This window comes from Neovison vison, chromosome 11, assembly GCF_020171115.1.
Source record: "Neovison vison isolate M4711 chromosome 11, ASM_NN_V1, whole genome shotgun sequence".
NCBI lineage: Eukaryota > Metazoa > Chordata > Mammalia > Carnivora > Mustelidae > Neogale > Neogale vison.
This window is the reverse complement of record NC_058101.1, coordinates 65,697,774-65,721,635: the sequence shown is the minus strand read 5'-3', so window position 1 is coordinate 65,721,635 and position 23,862 is coordinate 65,697,774. Positions and strand designations below refer to the sequence as shown.

Here is a 23,862-nt window from a genome sequence, read left to right as displayed (position 1 = left end):
TGGAGGAAGGGAGACTCGGCTGGCTGGGCGGGTTTTCCCTTTTTGGCCTCTCCCCATCAAGCTCAAGGCTCCTCCCGGGCTGCATGGGGCTCCCTGATGGCCTGGGTGTGGCTGAGATTGTGTGTCAGAATGCACTGCTGTCTCAGGGCCCAGGGGTCTGCGCTCGGTCCGCTGGCATCCAGAGGCCAAGCCGTTATCACCCAGGCGGAAACCAATCTCGGCCTCCCCAGGTCTAGTGGGGTGTGGCTCTGTGAAGCCCTTGAACTCATCCCCCCATCAGTCCTGGGGGAGCAGGGGCCCCACGTGAGGTAGGGTGACACAGGGCTCACACCCACACTGAGGCCCCTTGCAGGCCAATTGCGCTGGGATGACGAGCATGACCCAGGTGCTCTGAGGTGACCCAGGTCCTTTGTTCCCCCAGCCCCACGCTGACGTTTAGGGGATCCTGGAGAATAGACAGGAGCCTCTAGTGGGGTCTCCACCTGAGGAGGTCAGAGGGTCACCGGCCGTTTGGGAGAGGTGACATGAATTGGTAGTTGGCAGTTGGTAGCCCAGGGGGACATGGGGCCAGTACGCGGGGCTCCCTGTGAGCGTGCTGTGGGTCCAGAGGAGGCCTGGACGTGGGCCCTGAAGCTCAGTTTTCCCAGGTGGAGGGGAACGGGGGGCAGCACTCCCAGCAGAGGTGATGCTGGGAGCCAGGGCCAGAGCTGTAGGCCATCAGCGGCAACTCTGGGAAAGAGTCTGGGGCAGGGAGTGGTGGGAGCTTAGTCAGGGAACCAGCTGGGCACTGAGCTTGGAGGCATGGGGGTCCCTCTGGGGCCTGATCTGGGTTCTGGTGGCTTGGGGAGCCACAGAACATGCTTGAGCAGGGCAGGGACCTGAGCAAATGGTGCCTGTGCTCCAGGCCACCTCCCTGATCCTGCCCTTGTGCCAGCTGGGAGAGCTCATCCTGGGGACCCCATTGTCCTAGCTGCCCCCTTGCAGTGAGCTCACTGGGCTCAAGGGGACACTTTCCCAGTGGGTCCAAATGGAGATCTACTCAGACACCTGGGACTTTGGAACCAGGGTAGGAGAACAGACCTGGGGTTGAATCTTGACTCTGCCTCTCCTGGCTGTGTGGCTTTGGGCTGGTTAGCATGCCTCTCTGAGCTTGGTTTCTAGCTCTTGCCGAATGTACAAGAGTATCTAACATAAGGGGTTCGTGAAGACTCCAGGCAAGGTCAGGCCAGACTCTGGGCATTTCCTTTCCTGGATCCAAGCAGCCAGCACCTCCTCTAGGACTTAGGTTGTGGAGGGAGTGACTTTCCTATCTCTGGAAAGGTCCCGGTGAGCCTCAGGCAGGTTGAGCAGAAGTGGAGGGACACCATGTCCGGACTTGGGGAGGGGATCCTGGGGTCAGAAATTCAGAAAGACATGGCAGGGATGTTTTCTGTCCTATCCATGCTTTCTCTGGTTTCATCTGGGAAGACCTAGAGGCTGGGGTGACCAGAGAGCTGGGGACAACAGGAGCCTCGGGAGAACAGATTCCTGTGCCCCCTGCGTGTGGTCGCTCGGTGTTTGGGGTGGTTGGGCTTCCTCTCTGCATGGCCACTGGGCTCCAAGAACAAGCATCCTTAAAGGCAAGGCAGTTTATGGCATTCTGGTCTAGGTTGGAAGCCACCCAGTGTCGCCCCCTTCACGTTACTGGCCAAGGCAGTTCCAGGGTCTACCTGTGTTCCCGGGGAGGGGTTTCGGTCCCCGCCGCTGAGTGGGAGGCATGTTAAAGCCACAGTGGAGGAGAGCCTGGGGGGTGGACGCTTGCCTCCAGGGGCTGCTTGGAAGCGTGCTGGGGAGGCATGAGCGTGCCACCATCTCTAGAAGGAGTGCCGGTCACATCGCCAGAGGCTGAGGCGAGCTGTGTGCAGGGGGAGACATGCTCAGTGCGATACGTGTTGATTCGTCCTATTTCTGGAGCACCTGCCAGGTGCTAGGCGCTGGGCTGGGTGCTGGGCCTCCAAGGGCAAGCCAGGCAGGTGTGGAGCCTATACCCCTTCAGAGGAGAGGACGTCAGAAAGACGTTCAGTGCAGGGGGTGAACAGGAGAGGAGGGCAGCTCACCCACCAGAGACATTCACTGCTGTGCCCTGGGCTGGCCCTCAGCAGGGCTCGGAGAACCCCTGGTGCATCGGCCTCCCCAGACGTCCTGGTCCGGGGCTGATGGAGAAGCCGCAAGATGTAGGCAGGAGTTGGTCAGTTTGGGAATATGAAGCATTTTCACATAATCAGTTCTGTCTGCAAACGTGTGCTCGAGCCTATGTCCACTGCTTAGAACTCTGGCTGAGCGGAGCGGATCGCGGACAGCTGACCGCAGTCTCGCCCTGGGGCAGGTCAGGGACTCAGAGGAGCCCACTCAGCTTCACAGGAGAAACCAAAGACCATATCCATGGGGAAGCAGAAGAGGGCCGGGTCATTTCCGGGGGGGGGACCGGGGGGACAGCTTCACTTGGATGTGGTATCCCGGTGGGGTCCCTGCAGTTTGATGGTGTAACTGTGGAAGGAGGTGTGGGGTGGGTGCTGGGAGTTCAGGCGTCCAGGGCAATGGGCTTCCACCAGGAAGGCTTTATGTCCCCCAGGGAGCAGGGACTCCTCTGCTTTGCCTGGACCCTGTGCCAGCCCCGGGCTCAGCAGGGAGTGGGAGCCCATGGGCATCCTGGATGAATGACGTACATGAAGAGGCAGAGGGTCTCCTCTCTGGCCGAGGGGGAGCTTGCTTGCTGGGCCCAGGTTGCCGACAGCCACGGCCATGGCCGGGATGGCTGCTCCAGAGGACAGTTCCCGCTTCGTGATTATAATTAGCAGTTGGCTCATAAGTAGGTTAGGGAAGGGAGTGCTCTTGTGTGAGTTGGTGTGATTTTCCAACACGCAGCCCAGGGGAGGGCTGCGGGACAGAGTGGGGACCCATTCCCGACCTGAGACACAGCCTGCAGAAGAACACGCCCTGAGGGCAGGCAGACACTCCGGGCTCAGGCATGGGTGGGCCCTCCACTCCACACTGGGAAAACCAGCCCAAAGAAACACCGCGCTGGAGGACACGCACTAGACACAAGGATGCTTCTGGCCACGTGGTGTGAGAGCCGTCCCCTCCTGATCCCTGACTTTAGAGGGACTTCCAGGCCAGGGAAGGCAGCCACAGACCAAGGGACAAGGGCCACCCAGCATGGTCATACTGTGGTGGAGATGAGCATGGGGATGGGTACTCACTGAAGACCTAGAAGGCACCTGCCCCCCTCATGTCACTTCCTCCCTGAAGTCCTCTCTGATTGCACACAGGTTCATCTCCCTGCTGGCCTTCTGTCTGTGGCTCTCTGCTCATTGTCTCTTCAGAAGTGAAGGCCTGGGGGAGGGCGGGAGCTGTGTGCCTAGGACCCACCCTGGGCGTACTGGAGTCTCAGGACCGTATGGCCTATTCAATATTAGAGCAGAGCCGTGCCGTCTGGAGCCCCAGCCAGCGGTTTGCATGATGCACTCAGAAGAGTGAGGAGCGCAGCAAAGCCATCACGGCTGATGGGGCCTGGAGTTCAGTCAGACCCCAAGAACACAGGGCCCCTCGGGCCGTCCTGCAGTTCATGACCTGCAGACCAAACCCTGGATGACGAGATGAGCAGGAATGGGGATGTTTGGCCTCATCGGGTACACCGGCTTGGGCTCCAGCATGGCCTGGGCCTTTGGAGTTGGAAATGTCCCTGAAGGTCACAAACGACGTGTGCCTTGCGGTCTGGGAAGCGAGAGATGTGTTGCTGGAACGAGAGAGGCCTCTCTAAGTCTGAGGGTCGTCCCCTGTAAAATGGGGTGAAAAACCCTTCCTGCAGGTAGGGGGCCGGGGCTGGGCCTGTTTGGTTCCTGTGGAATCCGGGACCTGTTAGGTCCCCAGGCACTCCCCCTCGGGTATGTGTCAAGTGGGTGAACCATGGAGTCAGCAGACAGTAACAGCAAGAGCAGCTTTGTTGTTTGAGTTCCTGGAGTTGAGCGCCCTTTGGCTGAGCGCCTTGCACTTCTGACTTCACAATGAAGTGCTTTGACTCGTGGTGGTCTCCAGGGGCTCAGGGCACCAGTAAGGCTCAGGCCAGATTGCTCCAAGGCCGGAGGAGGCCAGGGCAGGGCCACGGCGCGGCGGCATCTGCCCTGGGGAGGATCTCATGGGAGAAGGGAGACCACTCCGGGCATGCATTCCAAGGGCATCATCATGGCGTGGGTCTCCAGCTTTGATGACAGGAACAGACATGGGGCATCCGGCTGTGGCGTCTAGAGCGACGTCAGGTTGGTGAACAAAGTGGGAAGTGGCCCCACTCAGGGCTGAGCTGAGAGAGGGAAGAGGAGAATGGGAGGGTTTGGTGGGTGAAGAGGCCAGAGGAGTGTTCCCAGCTCATCAGGGTAAAAAGCCCACTTGCCCGGTATCCAGGAGCCCCGCCTGCCAGCCACATGGGCGAGGGAGCGGAGCTTGGTGCCGACGTTAGCCAGCATGCTGGTGGGGGTCAGCCACCGACCCTGCTCCCCAAGCCAAGGGCCGGCGAGGCCTGGCTCTGCTCTGGGTCGGGCCCGCTCACGGTGTCAGCGCTGGACACTGCTGGGTGAAGCGCTGGGTACAGACACCGAAATTAGGAGCCCCACCTGCTGTGGGTCACTAATGGCACTATCTGTGGCCCCATCACTGTCACTGCCTCCTGCATCCCCACACACGACAGGTGCTCAGCTGGGTCACAGGCTCCGCACGTGTCATCCGGTCCGATCCGTGTGAGGGTCCCACATTTGGGAATACTTGTCCCCGTTTCCTGGAGGACGAAAAAGGCTCCAGAGGGCATGTGATCTGCCCAAGGTTAGGGAGGGGCGTTGCTGGGATCAGGACAGCTGTCCCCATCCCCGTTGTCTACGCCGCCACATCACGAGGTAGCCAAAGCATGGAGGCATATCTAGAACGATCTCCTGACAGGTGGATGTGTAAGCAAAGGCATGCCCCCTGCCCCTGGTGGACTCCTGGTCTCCTTCCTGATAGCCTCCTCCCCTCCCCATCCCCAGGGGTAGGGGGGCCCCTGAGATTGGAGGGCCTGGAGACAACCAGGCCAGCAGCGGTGGTTGATGTCACCTGTCAGGCATTGCACCGGGTGCTTTTTCTCCTTTAATGGAGTCTCACAAAATGCCTCATGAGACCAGGCAGCAGCTCATCGATGTGAAACCTGAGGCTTCTTGGGGTTTGGTCAGCTCTCCAAGGTCACACAGCTGCCACCGGATGTGGATGCAAGCCCACACCCGGCCCTGCTGGCTCCCATCCCAGGCCCAGCAGCATGAGGCTCTTATCTCCTGGGGAGGGAGCAGGGTCACAGCCTGGAGGGCCACTAGGGTGTCATGGGGACCGTGGGACCAGCCCTCGGTCAGGTTGATGATCCCGGGAATAATTCCTGTTCCCTGCAAGGCTCCCCAGGACCAGGATTTCCTTATCACGCGGCGATCAAATAGTCTCAGTTCCATGCGATCAGTTTTTACCACCTGAGTTTACGTGCTGGGTTATTATCCCAACTGGGGACCCATGAAGCTAGAGGTTGGAGCTCATCTTGCAACCTAGCCAAATGAGCCTGTGCCTTTGGCGGTGTGTGGTAGCTCTCCCTCCGCTTCTCTTTCTTTTAACATTTTCCCCAGACTTTAGTCCTTAGAGTGCTTTTCGGTCCACAGTGACGGTTGAACCTGCTGTGGATTCCCACAAGGGTGGGATGACATCACCGTGTCCCACCCCAGTGGCTTCTCTACCCTAAACACCCCCACACCCCGTCTGCGCGCCCCTCCCTCCCCCCAAGCCCTGGCAACCACTGATTGTTTTTCCCGTTTCCGTGGTTCTGCCTTTTCCAGAATGTCCTGTAGATGGACTCACACAGCCCACGGCCTCTGCAGACTGGCTCGTTTCCCTCAGTAATATGCATCTGGCTGTCCCCTGTGTCATTTTGTGGCTTGATATCTGGTTTCTTGATTATGCTCCTTTTTTATGTAAGACCCACACACCAGACACCAGGGCGGGCCAGAAAAGCCCATCCCTGTCTTGGGGCCCCCTGGAGAGAACCCTGGGTGTTGCCCCCTGCAGGCCCTGGGCCTCTTCTCTGGGCTTCAGCTCCCTCCACAGCAGGGGCAACAGCTCCCCGCAGAGACACACCCCATCTGAGTCCACATATGGGAATTTCTTTCAATTGGGCCTCTGCAGAGGTTTGAGGAATGAGTCACCTTGGGAAGTTAGATGCTCCCGCCACAAATGGGGCGCCCAGATGGGACTCCTTGGGGCAGAGGGGCACCTGCCACCCATCCCCACAGCGCAGTGTCTGCCTCCCGCCACCAGAGGGCAGCACCACAGCTCTCCCGCCCAGACACCCTGGGAGGCTTTTAGGATGCCCCAGGTGGGCAAGAGGCGGATCCCCCCAGCAAAGCCTATCTTAAAGCAGGTCCCCCAACCTAGACCAGATCGACCTCGAGTAACCAGGAAACTGGTGGTGTCAGGCTGTGTGTCTTTGTGAATGACAATAGCTCTTGTGTATTGAGCCCATCTTCCTGGCAAACACGCCCCCCTTCTCAGGGCAGGTGATGTGAGCAGAGGGCAGACGCATGGATGGACAGACGCACGGAAGGCTGGACATTCCAGGTGACAGCACGCAGCAGGGGAAGCTGGGCTGCACCTGAGCCATCTGCCCCTGCAGCCAGTGCTCCCCCGGGGCTCAGAGTGACCCCCAGGGTGGCTGGGTGACCTTCGCTCATATTGGACTTGAGCCAGATTCTAGTAGTATAAAAACTTGTTTGTCTGCTCGTGGACAGATGATAGGCTATTGTTCTCTGTCTGCCGGACAGATGAGAAGATAACAATGTGGAGGATCCGTGTCCCACCCCCACCCCCCACAATCTCCACGGAGCCTAGGAGGTGGATGGGGTGACTTGGAGCCTAGCAGGCCCCGGGCAGTTCACAGGTTCTAAACCTGGATTCCAGTGGCTCATTCCGCCGGGGAGTCATAAATCCAAGTCCAAGGAAATGCCACCCTCCCCCAATTTTGTTAAGTAATAGATAAGGCCATTTCTGCACCTTTTCTACAGGAAAAAGAAGCGAAGGGCAAGCCTGTGGTTCACATTTAAGCTAGAGTGGAGAATGTCACTGAAGCCATCAGCCTTCCCCAGCTTTGCACCCTCCAGTGTGACTCTTCCGGAAACCAGAGACAGGCATTGACTCTGGGTCTGGAGAGCCCAGGGAGACGCCGAATTACTTTTCATGCAGCTCATCTCTTTTCTTGCACCTACTTCTTGTCTCCAGACAGCAGGCACTCTGCTGCCCTTGGGGTGTTCACAGCCTCCTCCTTGGACAGCTCGCTATCCCCTGCGTGACCCAGCCCCTCCCCTTTGTGCCGCCTGCTCTCCAACTCTGCACCCTGGGCAGGGACAACAGCCGAGAGGAGCCCAGCTCTAGCAGATCGGGGGCTGCTGGGATGCGGGGTGCTGGGCGTGGGGGACAGGTGTGAAATCAGGTAGACAAGTGTCTTCCTCGGACAGGGATGAGGAGAACTTGAGGTCTGCTGCTTGCTCAAAGCTAGCATTAGACCGTTGTGTAAATGGGTACGCATGTGCAAGTAGCTTAACCTTCCAACGAAGCATGAGCGATGCTTCCTTGGCCAGCCCACACCCCCGCGCCCACCTGGGGTTTCCACTGCAGCCAGGTGCACAGCTCACCTGCACCTGCAGACCTCCTGCCTCGGCCGCCCTCACTCCTTCCTGCCACCTGCCAACCCTGATACACACCTGTAGCCTGTCCTTGTCTCGGCCTCATGCAGGGCCCCCAGAACAAAAGGTGGGTGGTGTTAGAAGATGGGGAGATGAGTAAAGACACCCAACCACGAGAAAAGCCAAGCGGTCTACTCAGTGCTGGCTGGAGCCGGGGGTCGGCCACCTGCACTTGGCAGAGACCCAGATACAGGCGGTGGGGAGGGGGTGAGTTCCCAGAGGAGGAAAGAGGGCTCTCAGGGGAGCCTGATGAGGGCTGGGGGCCTGGATAGGCTAGAAGGGGGCATCCCATGTGGCTGGTGAGGGGAGCACCAGGTTTGACTTTCTCGGGTTGGTCCAAAGGTCCAGCCTGTTTAGGTCCCTGCATGCGCCATGCTCTTTACCCAGCAAACCGCCGTGCTGGCCTCCAAGTCCAGCATCCAGCCAGCTTCTCCTTGTGCTTCCAACAACTCTGCTGGTCCCCAGCCCCTGGGCCTCCCCTCGCCCCAGCTCTGCCACATGGTGCATCTCCACTGCCCAGCTGGAGCTCCTCAAGGGGGCACACCTGCCGTGGGTCACAGGGTCCTTTAGGAACTTTTGGAGGATATGGCTGAGGAGCATGTGGACGCCCCCAAGAGCCCCACGGCCGGGCCCTTTAACCATCCACCCTGACCTGGCCCTCAGTGGGTCTCCAGCGCTTCCATAAACAACCCAGGCCATGGCTGGCTTTGAGGAGGACAGCAGCAAAATTGCAGTCAATGGCCCCAGGACGCAGAGGGAATCTGAAGCAAGCTCAAAGGAGGACTGTGGTTATTGTACTCGCAGAAGAGAGGGTGCCGGGTCTCTTGGCTGCAGGAGGGCTGCCAAGCTCACGTTGGGGGCTTTGCTTCTGAGGCCCTGCCAGCTGGGGTCCTACCAGGTCAAGGCGGCAAGAGACTAGGCTGCCCATTGGGAGGGGGTGTGACCTCCCCGCCACTGCATGTGTGCCGACCTGTTTTTTTTTTTTAGTATATGTGCTGCCGAAGCGAGCACCATGTGTGCCGACCTGGACAGGGGCAGATGGCCCATCAGGTGGGGCTGCCATACAGAGGAGCACCCCCCCCACACACACACACACTGGGGGTTGACCAGATGACCTCTCACATTATCTAGTTCCCTTTGGTCCTTTGGGAAAGAAGACACGTCTGTCCCCTGACCCCCTATGGGGCTTGAACTGGGGGGTGCCCCCCTCCACGGCCTCACGCTCCTGCGGCTTTGCCCCCCTGTTCCTGGTGTGTGTCCCACCGTTAACGTGGTTCCTTGTTCCTTCCGTGCAGTGTCAGAGCCGCAGGCCGCTCACAGCCCCCTGGAGAAGCCGCCAAGCACCTCGATCCTGTGTAACACCTGTGGGAATGTGTGCAAGGGGGAGGTGCTGCGGGTGCAGAACAAGTATTTCCACATCGAGTGCTTCGTGTGCAAAGGTGAGCTTCTCGGGCCTCTGCTCTTTTTCCTTGCTGGGAGCGGGGGCAGGGAAAGATCTGGAAGCTTCCAGAGAGGGCTTCGCAGAGGAGGTGGTGTTTGGGATCTAACTTGGAGTAAGGAGGACTCCGGTGATGGAGGGTTCCAGGCCAGTCCAGGTGGCAGGGGCAGATGGGTGTGACCACAGAGTGCTGTTGTGGGGGAGGGCGACACTAGGGCCCAGCCTCCTCCTTCCTGTGCCAGCGGCCCTAGGATCAATGTGCAACAGCTAGCTGAGGGGGCAGCTGGGGCCTGGAGTTGGGGGAGCCTGTCCCCGGCTGGATGCCAGGCCTGGGTGTGGCCCCAGCTGAGTCCCTTGGAGACTTCTATGGAGCCATCTTCTGGGTGTGGGGGTGCGAGGCCGCGGGTGAGCCCCCCGCCCCAGAGGAGCTCTGCCCCATCGCCACACCATGGCTTCAGGCCCTCTGCAAAGACTGCGTGTTGAGTCCTATTGTTTGGAAAGAAAACTTGAGAACCACTGGCTGGGCTCTTCTGCTATGAGGGGGGGCACCCCAGAAATGGCCCTGAAGTCCCCTGCCATTGGAGAGGGGCAGAGTGCCATGGGAGACATGGGGGTCTATGAGGGCCACTGACCCAGGGGAGTGTCCCCTGTGTCCCCCAGCCAGGGACCTCTGGGGTGGCACAACCTCTGGCGGAGAATGGGAGTGCCCTGGGACCCTCAGTCTGAGGGCAACCCTGCCCCTGCCCTTCAGAGGGGCACACCTGGGCGTGCCTGTTTTCTGGGAAAGTATGGAGCAGCCCCAGGTGAGGGTGTGAGACTTGCAATCACTTAGTGTCCTTAAGTGTCCCACTTAATGTCCTTATTGTCCAAAACAATGCCTTTGCCCTTGAGGCTGCCCCCCCACTGTGCTCTGTGCCCCCCTACCCTGATCAGTGCCCCCTCCCCCCGCCATGGCCAGTGCCCTCCCTCCCACCCTGGTCATTGACACCCCCCACCATGTTCAGTGCTCTACCTTCTGCCATGGTCAGTGCCCTCTCCCTGCCTGAAGCATCTCTCCCTTTTCATCAGAGCTTCCCAGACTATTATGGGATTTGTCTGGTTTAATTTTCTCTACTCTCCACAAGACAAATTTGCTGTGTCTGGAAAGCAAAATCCATTAAAATGCTCTTTTTAAAAGGTTATTTCAAAAGGCACAGGGGAAGCAGCCACCGTGTTTAAAAGGATTGTCTGTAAGCGCAGACCTTAGGAATGCAAGAGAAGGCATGAGACTCCAGAATCGAGTCCTGGTTTGACCCACAAGGTTTGAGGGGAGGTGGGGACTGCCCCAGGAGCCCTCCCCTCCTCCCGCAGCGTCATCTGGGCCAGATCACTTTGTCCTCCAACCTTTAGCTCCTGAGCAAATGCAGGAATAGCTGGGCCCCCTCCCTCATGGTAGGTGGCAGGCGGGACCAGCAGCTCCTGGACTGGCCCCGTGACAGCGGCTGCCCCGCCCCGTGGTTCCTGTAGTAGTGGCTTTGGTGGCAGGACCTGTGGGCATGCGGGCCCCATTCCAAGGCCAGTTGTACAGCCTCACCCCATGCCTGCCAGCTGTGCCCATGATCATGGGGATCAGAGCTGCCCCCCGATTCACTGGCTGAGGAATGACATTTCTAGATTACCTGCTAGCTGGGAAAAGCCGTGTTTGTTGAAGCATGACAATCCCACAGTCTCGGACTGGTCTTTTATCCAGGTTTTCATGAAAATGCAAAGCCTAGGAATCACTGAGGCTACTTTTGGATGAATCAAAATGAATACCTAACTCACAGTGTCTTAAGCAACATGGATATTGAGAGTTGGTGAATTTAACAGCTCAACAAGGTCCTTAAAGACCAGGTTCTTTTTCTGCTTCCCCACCCTCACCATCCCCTCTCCCTCTCCCCCATCCTGTGCACGGCAGCAGTGCCTCTCATGGTCTCAGAGTGACTGCTGTAGCTCCAAGCATCACATCCTCCCAGGGTAGCATCCAACAGGAGAAGGGGTTGGGGGGGGGGGATGTGCACAGGCAAAGGGCTCTCTCCTCACATGATTCTCCCTTTGACCAGGGAGAACCCTTTCCCCAAGGTCCCCCAAAGTCTTCAAATAGGATTCATTGGTTAGAACTGGGTCCCGGGCCCACCCACATCAGCACAGAGGACCAGAAAGGAGGGCGGTGACTCCCTGAGACCAGTCCCGTCTGTCCCCAGGTGGTCATGTTGCCAGGTAAACATGTTTAGCACAGCTTCTCACCAGAGGCCCCAATGTAATGGGTTCTTGCCACCTTGGCACTTATTGGGTGGGCCCAGGTTACCTGGGAAAATCCATGAAATGGTTGTGTAATTATACTCTCCTTCATGGTTGCTCCAACCTTGGGCTTTGATGCCTGGAGGTCTGGGTACCAATCTCACCCCGTCACCGCTGCTCATGTGGATCTCAGACACGTTTCCTAACCTTGGGGTTCATGCAACAATGATCTCTTGGGCACCTACTGTATGCACGCTGTGTTCTGGGTGCTTGAGAGGCATTCATGAGCAAAACGGCTATGTTTGTCCTTGTGGAGATCATGTCCTAGCGCGGGGGACAGACCATAAAACACTGGATAGGATAGATACATTTTGTGCCCTACAGGGAACGTGGAAGAGGGGCTCCGGAAAGGCAGGCATGGGAATGAGGGAGGAGTTGCTATTTTCAACTGGGTAATCAGGGTGGGCCTCACGGAGGAGGTAAACTGAGTGAAGACTTAAGGGATATTTGGGAAGAGCCTTGCAGACAGAGGGAGCATCCTTGTGGACGCAGAATGAGCAATGGGGAGGGGGGTTCTTGTGAGACCCCTGGCTCTGACACCCGGGGACGACGGACAGAGGAGGGCTCTGGTCCACCTTTGTTTTCAGAGATCGCTTTGGGGGTGCCATGTGGACACGCAGTGGGCGTGCAGGGAAGGGCCTGGGGGCCAGAGCCCATCGTGTCCACCCTGCGAGGACGTGTGATTTTGGCTGGGAGTGGAAATCCAGTCAGCTCTATTCTCAGGCTGCAAAACAGAATAGAAATGTGCCAAACATGGTGCAAAACTGCCTGCATTTTCTCCTTTTGGGGCCTTCCCGAGGTATTTATGAGAAACCAGCCAAGGGCTTCCAAAACAGAAGGAAAGCTTCAGATACATGGGCGCCGTCCGCCTGCCCAGGGCACGTTCCTTCCACACAGTCAGACCCACGCAGGGTGCTCAAGGATCCACGGACCACGTGGCAGGATGAGACTGGCGACAGGGGACTGTTGGTACAGATGGAGGGTCCCGGGGGGCAGGGATCAGGCAAGCCCTGGCTGGCCGTGGGCCATGAGCCCCGGGGTTGGCTCATTCTGATCAGGCCATGGGGGCCACCTCCAGCTGCTCCCTCTTCTATCCCCCAGCACAGAGTGGTGTAGGGGATAGTGGGTCACATCCCTCTGGGGCCACCCAAGGGGATCCCTGTCAGGTTCAGTGTGCAGCTTCCCCCGTCCTCTCCTCTGTGAGTCTCTTTACCTGGACGTCATGTCATAGCCCTACTTCTGTGCCCACAATCGCATCCTGTAAGGGCTTCATCGTCAAGTTGCTCACACCCAGGCTGCTGGACTCTGAACCCAGTGTAGGTGTGCCAGGGTGTGTAATGCAGCAGCAACAACTCTTTGGAGGTTCCTGAGGGCTAAAGTCCCCAAAAGGAGGTTGATGGTCAGAGGGTAGGAGTGGTTTCCGTGTTCTTTAGAGTCAGCGCCAAACAGTGTTCCAGAAAGTGTCTCCCCACCGCTGCCCGCGCTCCTGAGCATTTCTTGTAAATGACCACAGGGAAGTTGGGGGGACCAACACTCAGGGTCACCCACAGCTTCTCTGCGCCCCTGTATCAGTGATGGCTAATTCGACAGGGAAGATAGAATGTCATGACTGCCCCGATAAGAATTTTTTAGATTACTAATGAATCTGGAGTTTAGATTTTGAGCGGGCAGAGGTCGGGGTTTTGACTATGACCTGACGAGTTTGGGGCAGCTGTAGGCCGGCCAGGAGCGGGGGTGACCAGCAGGGACGGGCGAGCCGGGAAAGCGTCTGCATCGACTCTCCCCGGGTCTGCAATGCTGACTTATGGGGTCTCAGCAGGGCACTATGTGCCTGGGCACATTTTCATCCAGGGTATGCCAGCATATGCTTGCAAAGATCAGGAAGACAGCCAGACGCCAAAGTCCGGGTACCCTTGGGCCCTCCTGGTGCTCCATGGCTATCTTTTCACAGAAAAAGATGCCTAGCAGGGCCCCAGTAGTCTGTTCTTCCCGAGTCGGTGTACCCCTGCTGGGCGTGCACCGTGATACAAGACAACACCAAAGGTTTACACTCTCCTGCTGGGTGTAGGGAGTTCAGGTCTGGCCACTGCCTCGGCCTCCAGGGATGAGCGACGTGGGTGCATCCACAGCCTTGATGGGGCCCTGTGTAATTCGGGGTTCAGAGGATGCTTTTCTGTGCAGCTATTTTTACTTTGGAAGTGGGCTGGGTTCCAAAGGAAGCTGCAGAGGCCCAGAGAGGCTCAGGAGCTTGCCCGGGGCGCACATCCAAGTGCACAGGTGACACTGGGATCCAGAGCCAGGCCACTCCAGCCTCTGGGTTTTCAGTTGTCTGCAGGGCTAACATCTCCTCTGAGCACTGCTCCGGTGTCCAGAACAGGGAGAAGCACGTGCCGCCCCATTGCCCTGGCAAGGGGACAGGGGGACCCCAGAGAGGCCCCCTGCCTCCCCTAGTGTGGGGGATGAGCCAAGCTGAGGGTGCACCCCTCTCTGCAGGGACGCCTGGGCCCCCAGGTGGCAGGTGAAAGGGCAGGGAGTAGTGAGGCATGAGCTGAGGGGGGCCCCTGCTGCCAGGCCAAGCAGACCGGGCCCCGGGGGACCTCGACTCCCTGGAGCTTCCATCTCCAGACTCCAACCTTCCACAGCAGCGCTTCTGAAACCTACCCTGCCTGAGAGGGTTCCTGGGCTGGGACTGGGGCTGGGGCTGCCGGGCTGCCCTCACCTCCTGGCCTCCCGCCCTAAGCCAGGGAGTGGTTGCCTGGTCCGGGCTCTGGGAGCTCCCCTCCGTCACTCCCGTCCTTTGTGCTGATGCATGAAGGCTTTCCTTTGTGTCTCAGCTGACCTGCCAACATGTATAACGTCTGTGTTATTTTGATAGCTTTCTGCTGATCTTTGGGGAAAAAAATAACCCAATCCAGATAACTTATTAAATGTTTAGAGCCTTGTGACCACAAGAAATTCCTAATAAATGAATGTCCACGTTGACTCTGGAATATTTTGTTGTAGAGAGCACAATGTGGCACTTCCAGTCTTCTTATTAGTAATTTTTTTTTATTAGTTTCAGGGGTATGGATCAGCGATTCATCAGTCTAATATCACACCCAGTGCTCATTACGCCAAGTGCCCTCCTTACTGCCCACCCCCCACCCCCCTTCCCCTCCAGCAGCCCTCAGTTTTTTCCTAATGATTAAGAGTCTCCTAGGGTTTGTCTTCCTCTCTGATTTTGTCTTGTTCTATTTATCCCTCTCTTCCCCTGTGATCCTGTTTTGCTTCTTAAGTTCCACCTATGAATGAGATCCTATGACAATTGTCTTTCTCTGATTGACTTATTTCATTTAGCTTAATACCCTCTACTTGCATCCATGTCATTGCAAATGGCAAGATTTCATCCTTTTGCTGGCTGCGTAATATTCCATTTTATATATACACCACATCTTCTTCATCCATTCCTCTGTCGATGGCCATCTGGGCTCTTTCCACAGTTTGGCGACTGTGGACACTGCTGCTATGAGCGTCGGGGGCCTTATGTCCATGCACCGTGCTTTAGGGAAGTTGAGCAGACATGGGTTTCCAGGCAGAAATGGGATGAGGTGAAGTTTCTGCTTTTACCAAGAGTTGGCTGTGGGTTTTGCGAGGAGGTGTTGGTGGTCTTGCTTTGGCATCTACCCTTCACTCGATGTGCTCCACTCGATGAGTTCAATGTCAAGATGCCGATCCTTAGAATTCACCAGAAATAGCATCCTTTGCAATCAGCTGATGTGTTGATGAAGCATTTTCAGTGTTGATTCAAAAACATGGTGAAGGAAGAAGGAAGGGAGACAGGAAGGAAGGAAAGACATGGTTTTCAGGATGCTGCCTGGGGGCTGGGACCCACAGAGGACCCCGGACTGACCTGGCTGGCAGGGCCGGGGTGCAGGCTGTCCTCCTCGCTTCTGGTGAGGAGGGGCTGGGCCAGCTGGGGTGGGGTAGAGGCGGCTCCCTCTGAAACCATGTGTGTCTCCCACGTGCCCCTGGGCTGGAGGGTGTGTGTGGGGGGTGGATGCATGGGTGTCCCACACTCAGACTGGCAGGCTGTCCAGAGAAAGTCGCCCCTTTCCCCACCTGGCGAAGTGCCCAGAAAGGATTCGTATTCCAGTGTTCACTGTCTCCCTCCCTCCTGTGGGAGGTCTGGCCTTGTCTGCACTGTGGGAGACAGACATTGGGACACTGAAATAGGCCAGAGTCAGGGAGGGGGCAACAGGATTTCTCTGCCACCCGGGGGCAATCATGGGATGCACCTGTCCTCCACCACATGGGATTGGGATCTTCCCATCCAGAACAGAGCACCTTCCTGCTTCGTTGTATTTACTGCTATTTACTGCTGGGAACAGCTCCACTGAAGTCACTGAGGGGCTTGCAGGCATCCACACATCACCCCTGCTGGGCTCACAGGTGCTGGCCTCTTTGCAGAGCCTCCTTCTTGTCCCAGATCGGTGCTGTTTTTCTGGAAGCTTCCCCAAGAAAGTCCACTCAGCACCGGGCTGGGGGGCCAGAGCCACGGTCTGTTCCTGGAACCCAGCCCCCTAGGGGTTTGACGAGTCACCCCAGATTTGCCCTGGGGCCTGTATCAGGGGGGAGCTGTGTGTGGCGGGACCTGGTGGAGAGTCAGCAGCCCACCAACGCTGTGTCTCCCCCCAGCATGCGGCTGTGACCTGGCGGAGGGTGGCTTCTTCGTGCGGCAGGGAGAGTACATCTGCACGCGGGACTACCAGCGTCTCTACGGGACCCGCTGCTTCAGCTGCGATCAGTTCATCGAGGGCGAGGTGGTGTCAGCCCTGGGCAAGACCTACCACCCCGACTGCTTCGTGTGCGCCACGTGCCGGTGAGTCGGGACTGCTGGGCTGCTGGTGCCACTCCTCCTCCCCTCTCCCTCCTGCCTCCTCCATCCACCTCCCTCCTTACCTCTTCCCTCTGTCCTCTCCCCTCCTCTCCCCTTCCCTCCTCTCTCCTCCCTCCCTCTAACCACCGTCCCTCACCCTCCTCCCTCCTTCCTTCCCTCCTGTTCCCCTCTCCCTCCTCCCTCTGTCCTCCTCCCTCCTTCCCTCCTCTCTCCTCTCTCCCTCCTCCTCCCTCCCTCCCTTTCCCTCCTCCCTCCTCCTCCTTCCCTCCCTCGGTCCTCCTGCCTCCTCTCTCCTTCTCTCCCTCCCTTTTCCCTCCCTCCCTCCCTCCCTCCCTCCACTCTCTTCCCTCCCTTCTTCTCCCTCTGTTCTTCTGCCTCCCCTCTCCCTTCTTCTCCCCTCCCCCCAACATCCTCCTGCCTCCTCCCTCCTCACTCCATCTTCCTCCTTCCTTCCTTCCCTCTTTCCCTCCTTCCATCCCCACTCCCTCCTGCTGGGCCACAGCTGGGAGGGGAGGCAGGGCACAAACCCGGGGTGGCAGGTGGACACAGGATGGCTATACACCAAGACATACCTTTGTCCAACCCCAGAACATGCAGGCCTCCACCCTTTGCCTGAAGGGAAGGACCAGGCCCTCCTTCCTGGGGGTGGGGGTGGTGGTGGCACAGAGGCAGGTTCGGAGGCTGCCAACATGGGGCCTCCTTGGGCTTCTGGGGAGGAGCTCCCTCCTCACTCTCTTTGGCCCCTTTGCTGAGTTCCTCTCCTCCCAGCATCCTCCATGTGTTTCTTCTCTCACATTGGTGCCTGTGGGGTCCACACTTCACCCCATCCTTGTCCACCTACCACCACCCCTCAGCTGCTCCCAGGTCCTTGATCTGTGAGTGGCCCCTCACCCACCCACTGGGTGCATGGCCCCTAAGCATGTGTATCTTCCAGATTTGGGGAAGGGTCCCTCTCTTTTTAGAATCTTCCCAGCCACCACCCCCATGCAGGTCTTAAAGTGTTCCTACTTGGGGTCCTGCCACGACCTCTGCCCTGGGGTCCCTACCTCCCCTCTCTCTGGGTCTCCTCCCTACTGCCCCCTAGAATCCATGAGAAAGGCCCAAAGCAGGGAGGAGGTGGAGGGTTGCTGCAGTTAGAAAGAGCCTGACCCTCCCAGCAGGGCCTCAGCCAGCTCTCTGCTCCACCCCGCACCTCTGGGGACTTAGGAGAGAGCCCAGAAGCAGCTTTCCCATGTGAGCAAACCTCCTGCACCCCACGCCCTGCCCTAAACACACTGCTCCCAGGAAGAAGTTCTATGTTTAAGATGCAAAGAGTAAAAAGAACCCCGAGTTTATCTTCTGCTCTTGTTTTCTCAGGCTCACCACACCCAGTTTCAAGGGGGACTTTTTGAGTGTTGTTGCCAAAGCTGTTGTTTGTGGTTAGGGCTTGTGTGCTGGATAGAAGTGAATGTTTTCATCAGAGGGATGCAGAGAGGAGGGAACAATGACAGGGAATATCTCTAATGAGAGCCACTATGCTGTTGCAGCATGTGTGGGTCTGAGTTCCCACAAGGACAATCCAATGTTTGATTGCTGTGCACACAGCTTAGAGACAAGGGGACATAATCAGAATAAGTTTGAAAGATCACCTCTGGATAATCTTCCATTAAAAAAAATAACAACAGAGAGCTCTGTCACACTGGAGTAACTGGGCCAGACTTACACCCTCTGTACACAATTGCAATACTCTACATGCATTAATTGTTTGGGGACATTGGGGCACAGTCTGCATGGGACAAAGAGCAGGACCACAAAGGCAACAGACCCTGCAACCACCCAGCTTTTTGCCTGGTGACAGTTCCTGGAGTGGCACTACCAGGAGAGGAGACTGGGTCAGGAGGCAGTGATAAGAGCAGCAGGGGCTGTGTGCCAGGGGGAGGGAGCCACACAGAGCAAGGCAGAGAGCAACGTAGGGGCACCTTTGAGACATCACTGAACACAAAGCCATGTAGGCATAGAGGACATTTCACAAGGTGGACAAAGAATAGCCGGATTGCTGTAAGCTGAATGGTTCCCAGGGCTGGGAGACATTCAAGATGTGACCCAGGTATGCAGTGGGGATGCTAAGTTGTGCATTATTAATAGGAGTAAAATAGCCCAAGAGCAAAGGCTACAAGCACCTATTGAAACGAAGGATAGAATAAACCCCCAAAGGTTTGCACTGATCTGCAAACGGGCTAACTGCCTTCCACCACTCTTCATAGGAAGATGGGAAATCCAGCCCTGAGCAACAGAGCATTGGCAGCACCCAGTGTCCACTCAGGTGTTACTAGCCATAGAAGCTGGGCATTGAGACCCAAAGCCAGAATCAAAAACCCAATAGCTGTGGATCCAGAAATGAGAGGGATGTGAAGCCAGCAGATGGTGGCTTTGAAACAGTATTGAAAATATGCTTAGGTATTTAAAGGAGAATGTGAATGTAAGAGAAGTCATATGGAAGGAATTAAAAAGAAGCCAAGTGGAAATTCTGAAAATGAGAAAGGCAATTTCTGAGATGACAGATCCCTTCAAAGGAATTAGCAATAACTAGGTATTGAGGAGGAAAGGCTTGGTGAACCTGAAGACATAAGAACAGAAACTATACAGACTAAAGCAAAGAGACAGAAAAGACTGGAACACATGAAGAAAGATTAAGGGATCTGTGTATAAAGAATCTTTCTGCCTGTCTGGGCTGAGAGGGGAAACCCTGAAGGTGGGGGAAGACCAAATAATTGAAGAGATAATGGTTGAAAATTTTCCAATCTTGAAAACTATAAGCCCATGCATGGATCCAGGAATCTTGATAAACCCCAAGCAGAAAAAAACATGAAAGAAACATACTAAGTCCATCATAACCAAATTTTTGGAAAATAATAATAAATCTAACACAGAACAAGAGAAAAGACCCACATGATATACAGTGGAATGAAAGAAAGACTGCAGACTTTTTATCTAAACTATGCACCCCCCAGGAGACAATGGAATAGCATCTTTAAAGAGTTATAAGGAAAAAAAAATCAAACAATTTCCATACCATGGAAAAGAAAGAAAGAGAGAGAGAGAGAGAGAGAGAGAGAGAGAGAGAGAAAGGAATTAAGGAAGGAAGGGGAAAAAAGAAATACTTTCAATAAATGAAGGCAAGACCACTAAAGAGTATGGGGTTGCTTTGTTAGGGTGATGAAAAAGTCCTCAAACTGATCATGGGGACACATACGTGAGTCTGAATACACTAGAAACCATTGAATCACACACACTGAATGGTATGAACGTTATGTACAGTCATATTGAACTTTGCAGATACTGCATTTTTTACCAGCTGAAGGTTCAAGGCCACCCTGCATCGAGTAGGTGTGTCAGTGCCATTTTCTGACAGTATTTGCTCACTTCATGTCACTGTGTCACCTCTTGGTAACTCACAAAATGCGAAACTTTTGTATGATTATATTTTTCATGCTGGTCTGTGATCAGTGATTACGACTTGCTAAAAGTTCAGATGGTGGCTAGCTTATTTTTTCACAATTAAGTACTTTTTATTAAGGTATGTTGGTTTTTAGACTTATTGCTATTTCACTTTAATAGACTACAGTGTAAACATCACTTTGCACTTGGAAATCAGAAGATACATTTGACTTGCTTTATTGCAATATTTGCTTTGTTGCAGTGGTCTGGAACTGAAACTGAAGTATCTCCAAGATGTATGTGATTAAAATAACATGAATAAATTTGTCTGCCCTGTAAAAAAAAAAAAGATGAAGGCAAAATAAAGACTTCTGTAGACACACAAAAGCTAAGAGAACTTGTTGCCAGCACACCTAAGTGACAGTAAAATTAGAAGAAGAAAAATGATGTTGAAAAGATGTTGGTAAAGTATGGAAGCAAGCCATCAAATGGTAGATAAAATATGTCTGATGAGGGACTGACACCCAAAATATATAAAGAATTTCTGTAAGTCATCAATAAGAAGATAAACAAAAACCTTATTAAAAATGGGCAGAAGATGGGCGCCTGGGTGGCTCAGTGGGTTAAGCCGCTGCCTTCGGCTCAGGTCATGATCTCAGGGTCCTGGGATCGAGTCCCACATCGGGCTCTCTGCTCGGCAGGGAGCCTGCTTCCCTCTCTCTCTCTCTCTGCCTGCCTCTCCATCTACTTGTGATTTCTCTCTGTCAAATAAATAAATAAAATCTTTTAAAAAAAAATGGGCAGAAGAGTTTAACAGACACTCCACAGGAGAATCAATGCAAATAACCATAAGCACACACAACAGAATAGATTAAAATGGTGGAACACCATCATCTAGCCACCAGAATGGCCAAAGCTAAAAAGGTGGGCGTTGACAAAGATATGAAGCTGAAGGAATGCTCATCTATTGCCAGGGTGACTGCAAAGTGGTACAATCTGTCTGGAAATCAGTTTGGCAGTTTGTTATAAACAGAGAGTTTACCTGTGACCCACTGATGCCACTCCTAGGTATGTACCCAAGAGAAGTGGAAGCACATGTCCTTGGACAGACTTGTCACCAAATCTTCTTATCAGTTTTATTTGTAACATCCCCAAACTGGAAAGAACCCAGATGCCTTTCAGCAATGAATGGAATAATGTTGTCCCTCATCTGGCCAGTGGAGCATCACTCCACAGTGACAAGGGACAAGCTACAGATGTACACAGCCATGGGAGTGAATGTCAGGGGCAGGGCGCTGAACCCGACATTGAAGCCTATGTACTGTGTGATTCCACGTGCCTGCAGTTGCAATTCCAGGAAAGACATTTCCAATCCACAGCAGCAGAATGCCCATATCATGGTCGCCTGGGGCCATGGGTGGTGGTGGGGGTGACTATAGAGTCACAGGGGACTTTTTGCAGTGGACAGAATGTCCCATATCATGACCGTGGTGTTGATAACATGAATGGGTGCATTTGTCAAAGTGTATTTCAATAAAGTTGAACTAATAAAATAATAGCTATCATTTATTCAGCCCCACCTGGTCCCAGGCAGTATGCTAGAGCTTTCAATGCAGTTTGTCCAATGGATGGATGGATGGATGGATAGATGGATGGGAAATGGACAGATGGATAGATGGATATGGAAGGATGGCTGGCTGGATGGATGGATGGAAGAGTGGATGGAAGGATGGATGGATGGATGGATGGATGGATGGATAGAAGGAAGAGTGGATGGCTGGCTGGCTGGATGGATGGAAGGAAGAGTGGATGGATGGATGGATGGATGGATGGATGGATGGATGGATGGAAGAGTGGATGGATGGATGGATGGATGGATGGATGATACATGGATGTGTGGATGGAAGGAGAGATGGATGAAGGGAGGGAGGGAAGGTGGGAGGATTGGATAACAACCCCATGAGATAGGTATTTTAAGTCCCACTTTACAGGTGAGAAGCAGGACCCATACAGGGTAAGTAACTTACTCTTGGTTACACAGCCAGAGACCCTATCAGAGCACATGCTCAGTCTAGCCCAACACCCAACACCCTGCACTACCCAGCCAGCAGCAGTACTCTAGGAGAGAGCAGCAGGGCACAATGTTGACGGCAGGTGACATAGCTGCAAAGGCTTTGGACCCTAAGGAGCCAGGTCTACAGGATCGTCTCCCAAACCTGGGGAGGGGGATCAGCTCATCCTGTACGTGTCCTGGGTCCTCAAGAGCAGGAACCGGCCCCTGGGGCCCCAGAACACACCTGCTGGATGAACACCAGCTATGCAAGGCGAGGGCTAGGGCAGACTCTGTTGCAGGGAGGGACACTGCCGGCTTGGGACTGGCCTGGGGCTGGTGTGACCTGGCAGGCTGCATGGGGAGGCCAGGCAGGAGAGGGCTCTGAGTCAGGCCCCCTAGAGTCCTTCAGTCATTCACTCACTCACTCACTCATTCACTCATTAGCAGGTACCTACTGAGCACCCAGATGCTCCACGGGATTGTCCAGCCCTGAGAAGGCAGAGGGCAGACCCGAAGGTTTAACCCGAGCAAAGGGCATGTCCTGGTGCAGAGAATCCTGCAGGCTACTGCCCCAGAGCTCTTCTCTGGCCAGGCTCTGCTGGGGAAGGAAAGTGGCCCCAGGGCAGCCGGGAGCTCAGTGGCAGCAGGTGGCCAGGGTGGACACGGGCAGGACACCGAAATTGATCTTCAAGCCCTGCCTACAGGTAGCCTGTCCCTCCCATGCTGGAGAGCAGCCACCTCTCAGGCACCAGGGGGGACGTTCTTGGTGCAGGGACGCAAGGTGGCTTTCTGCTGCTTCTACCCAGCCTGCACCAGGGCTGGGACTTAGCCTGGATGCGGGATTTCAGCAATGCCCCAAAAAATCAGCAATCAAGGTACATGATATTTTAATGTGATATTTTAAAAAATTAAAAATTAATGCAAAAACATCAATGATAAGCAAAATGCCGAACTTAGAGAAGAGAGAGAATATGTGATACCTTTGTGTCTACAAGGCCTGCTTGTACAAGGCACTGACTTCTTCGACTTCCAAGTGGGTACATAAATTAGGGGGCTTTGGAGCCTGAACAGGTCTAGGTTTGACTTTGGTTCTGACATGCTTCAGTTGTCTGTCCTTGGAAAAGTTAACTACCCTCTCTGAACTTCAGTTTTCTCACTTGCAGAGAAAAAAATGAAGGAAATTTCAGCTTGGACAAATGTCCTGGAGTTATTACATGAGGCACGCATGTGGGGTAGCTACTGTAATTTGTGGCACCTGGCACACAGTAGGTGCTCAGTAAATGCTGGCAGGTGCCATTGTTGCTGAACCGATACGAACAAAGCATCCTGGGTGGTCAGAGGAGGCAGGGGTGAATGGAGGAGTGGGTAGTTGAGGCTGCCTGGTCCATTGCCACGTGCCAAGCACCAGGCTGGCCGTCACTCTTCCTTACCAGGGCCCCACAATCCTGCCTGTTTGTGCAGAAGAGGACCAACCAAGGCTAGGGCGTTGGGTATGAGCCGGGGCTCACACGGCAGGAACACAGGGGTGCCTGGATGGGGAGGTCCTGTGTCCTCAGCCTGAGGTGCCTGTCTGAATGAGGCCCCGGGCAGGTGGTGCTATATGGGGGTGAGTCTTGCCCCCCGACCCCCACCCAGGAGAAGAGCAGTAGGCAATTCTGGCTGGTCATGTGCTCTCTTGTTTCAGGTTGCCCTTTCCACCGGGGGACCGAGTGACCTTCAACGGGAAGGAATGCATGTGTCAGAAGTGCTCCCTGCCCAAGACAGCAGGCAGCAGTGCGCACCTGTCCCAGGGCCTCTGGAGTAAGTGGGTGCAGAGGGGTTGGGGTGAAGGGAAAGTGGGAGGGACCTGACCACCTGGACCCGAAGCAGAAGCAGTGGGAGTGAACAGTGACTGCGGATAGACAGATACAGGGAAGGAACCAGGGACAGAAGTCTTTGGGAGTCTGTGCGCTCCAGCCTGCCTCCTCCAGGAAGCCTCCTGGCT

The 23,862-nt window shown here is 55.3% G+C and overlaps 1 protein-coding gene across 8 annotated transcripts in view; it reads left to right on the top strand.

The window, feature by feature from the left end:
• ABLIM2 (actin binding LIM protein family member 2) overlaps positions 1-23,862 on the top strand; it is a 135,949-nt gene that overhangs the window by 27,000 nt on the left and 85,087 nt on the right. For all 8 annotated transcript variants that reach the window (XR_006386739.1, XM_044267859.1, XM_044267856.1 and 5 more), the window contains exons 2-4: positions 9,071-9,214; positions 16,207-16,390; positions 23,563-23,678. Coding sequence is in view for 7 of the 8 variants with exons in the window: in XM_044267859.1 (XP_044123794.1) it covers positions 9,071-9,214; positions 16,207-16,390; positions 23,563-23,678 (444 nt within the window). In the remaining variant the exon portion in view is untranslated. The remainder of the gene's footprint in view (positions 1-9,070; positions 9,215-16,206; positions 16,391-23,562; positions 23,679-23,862) is intronic.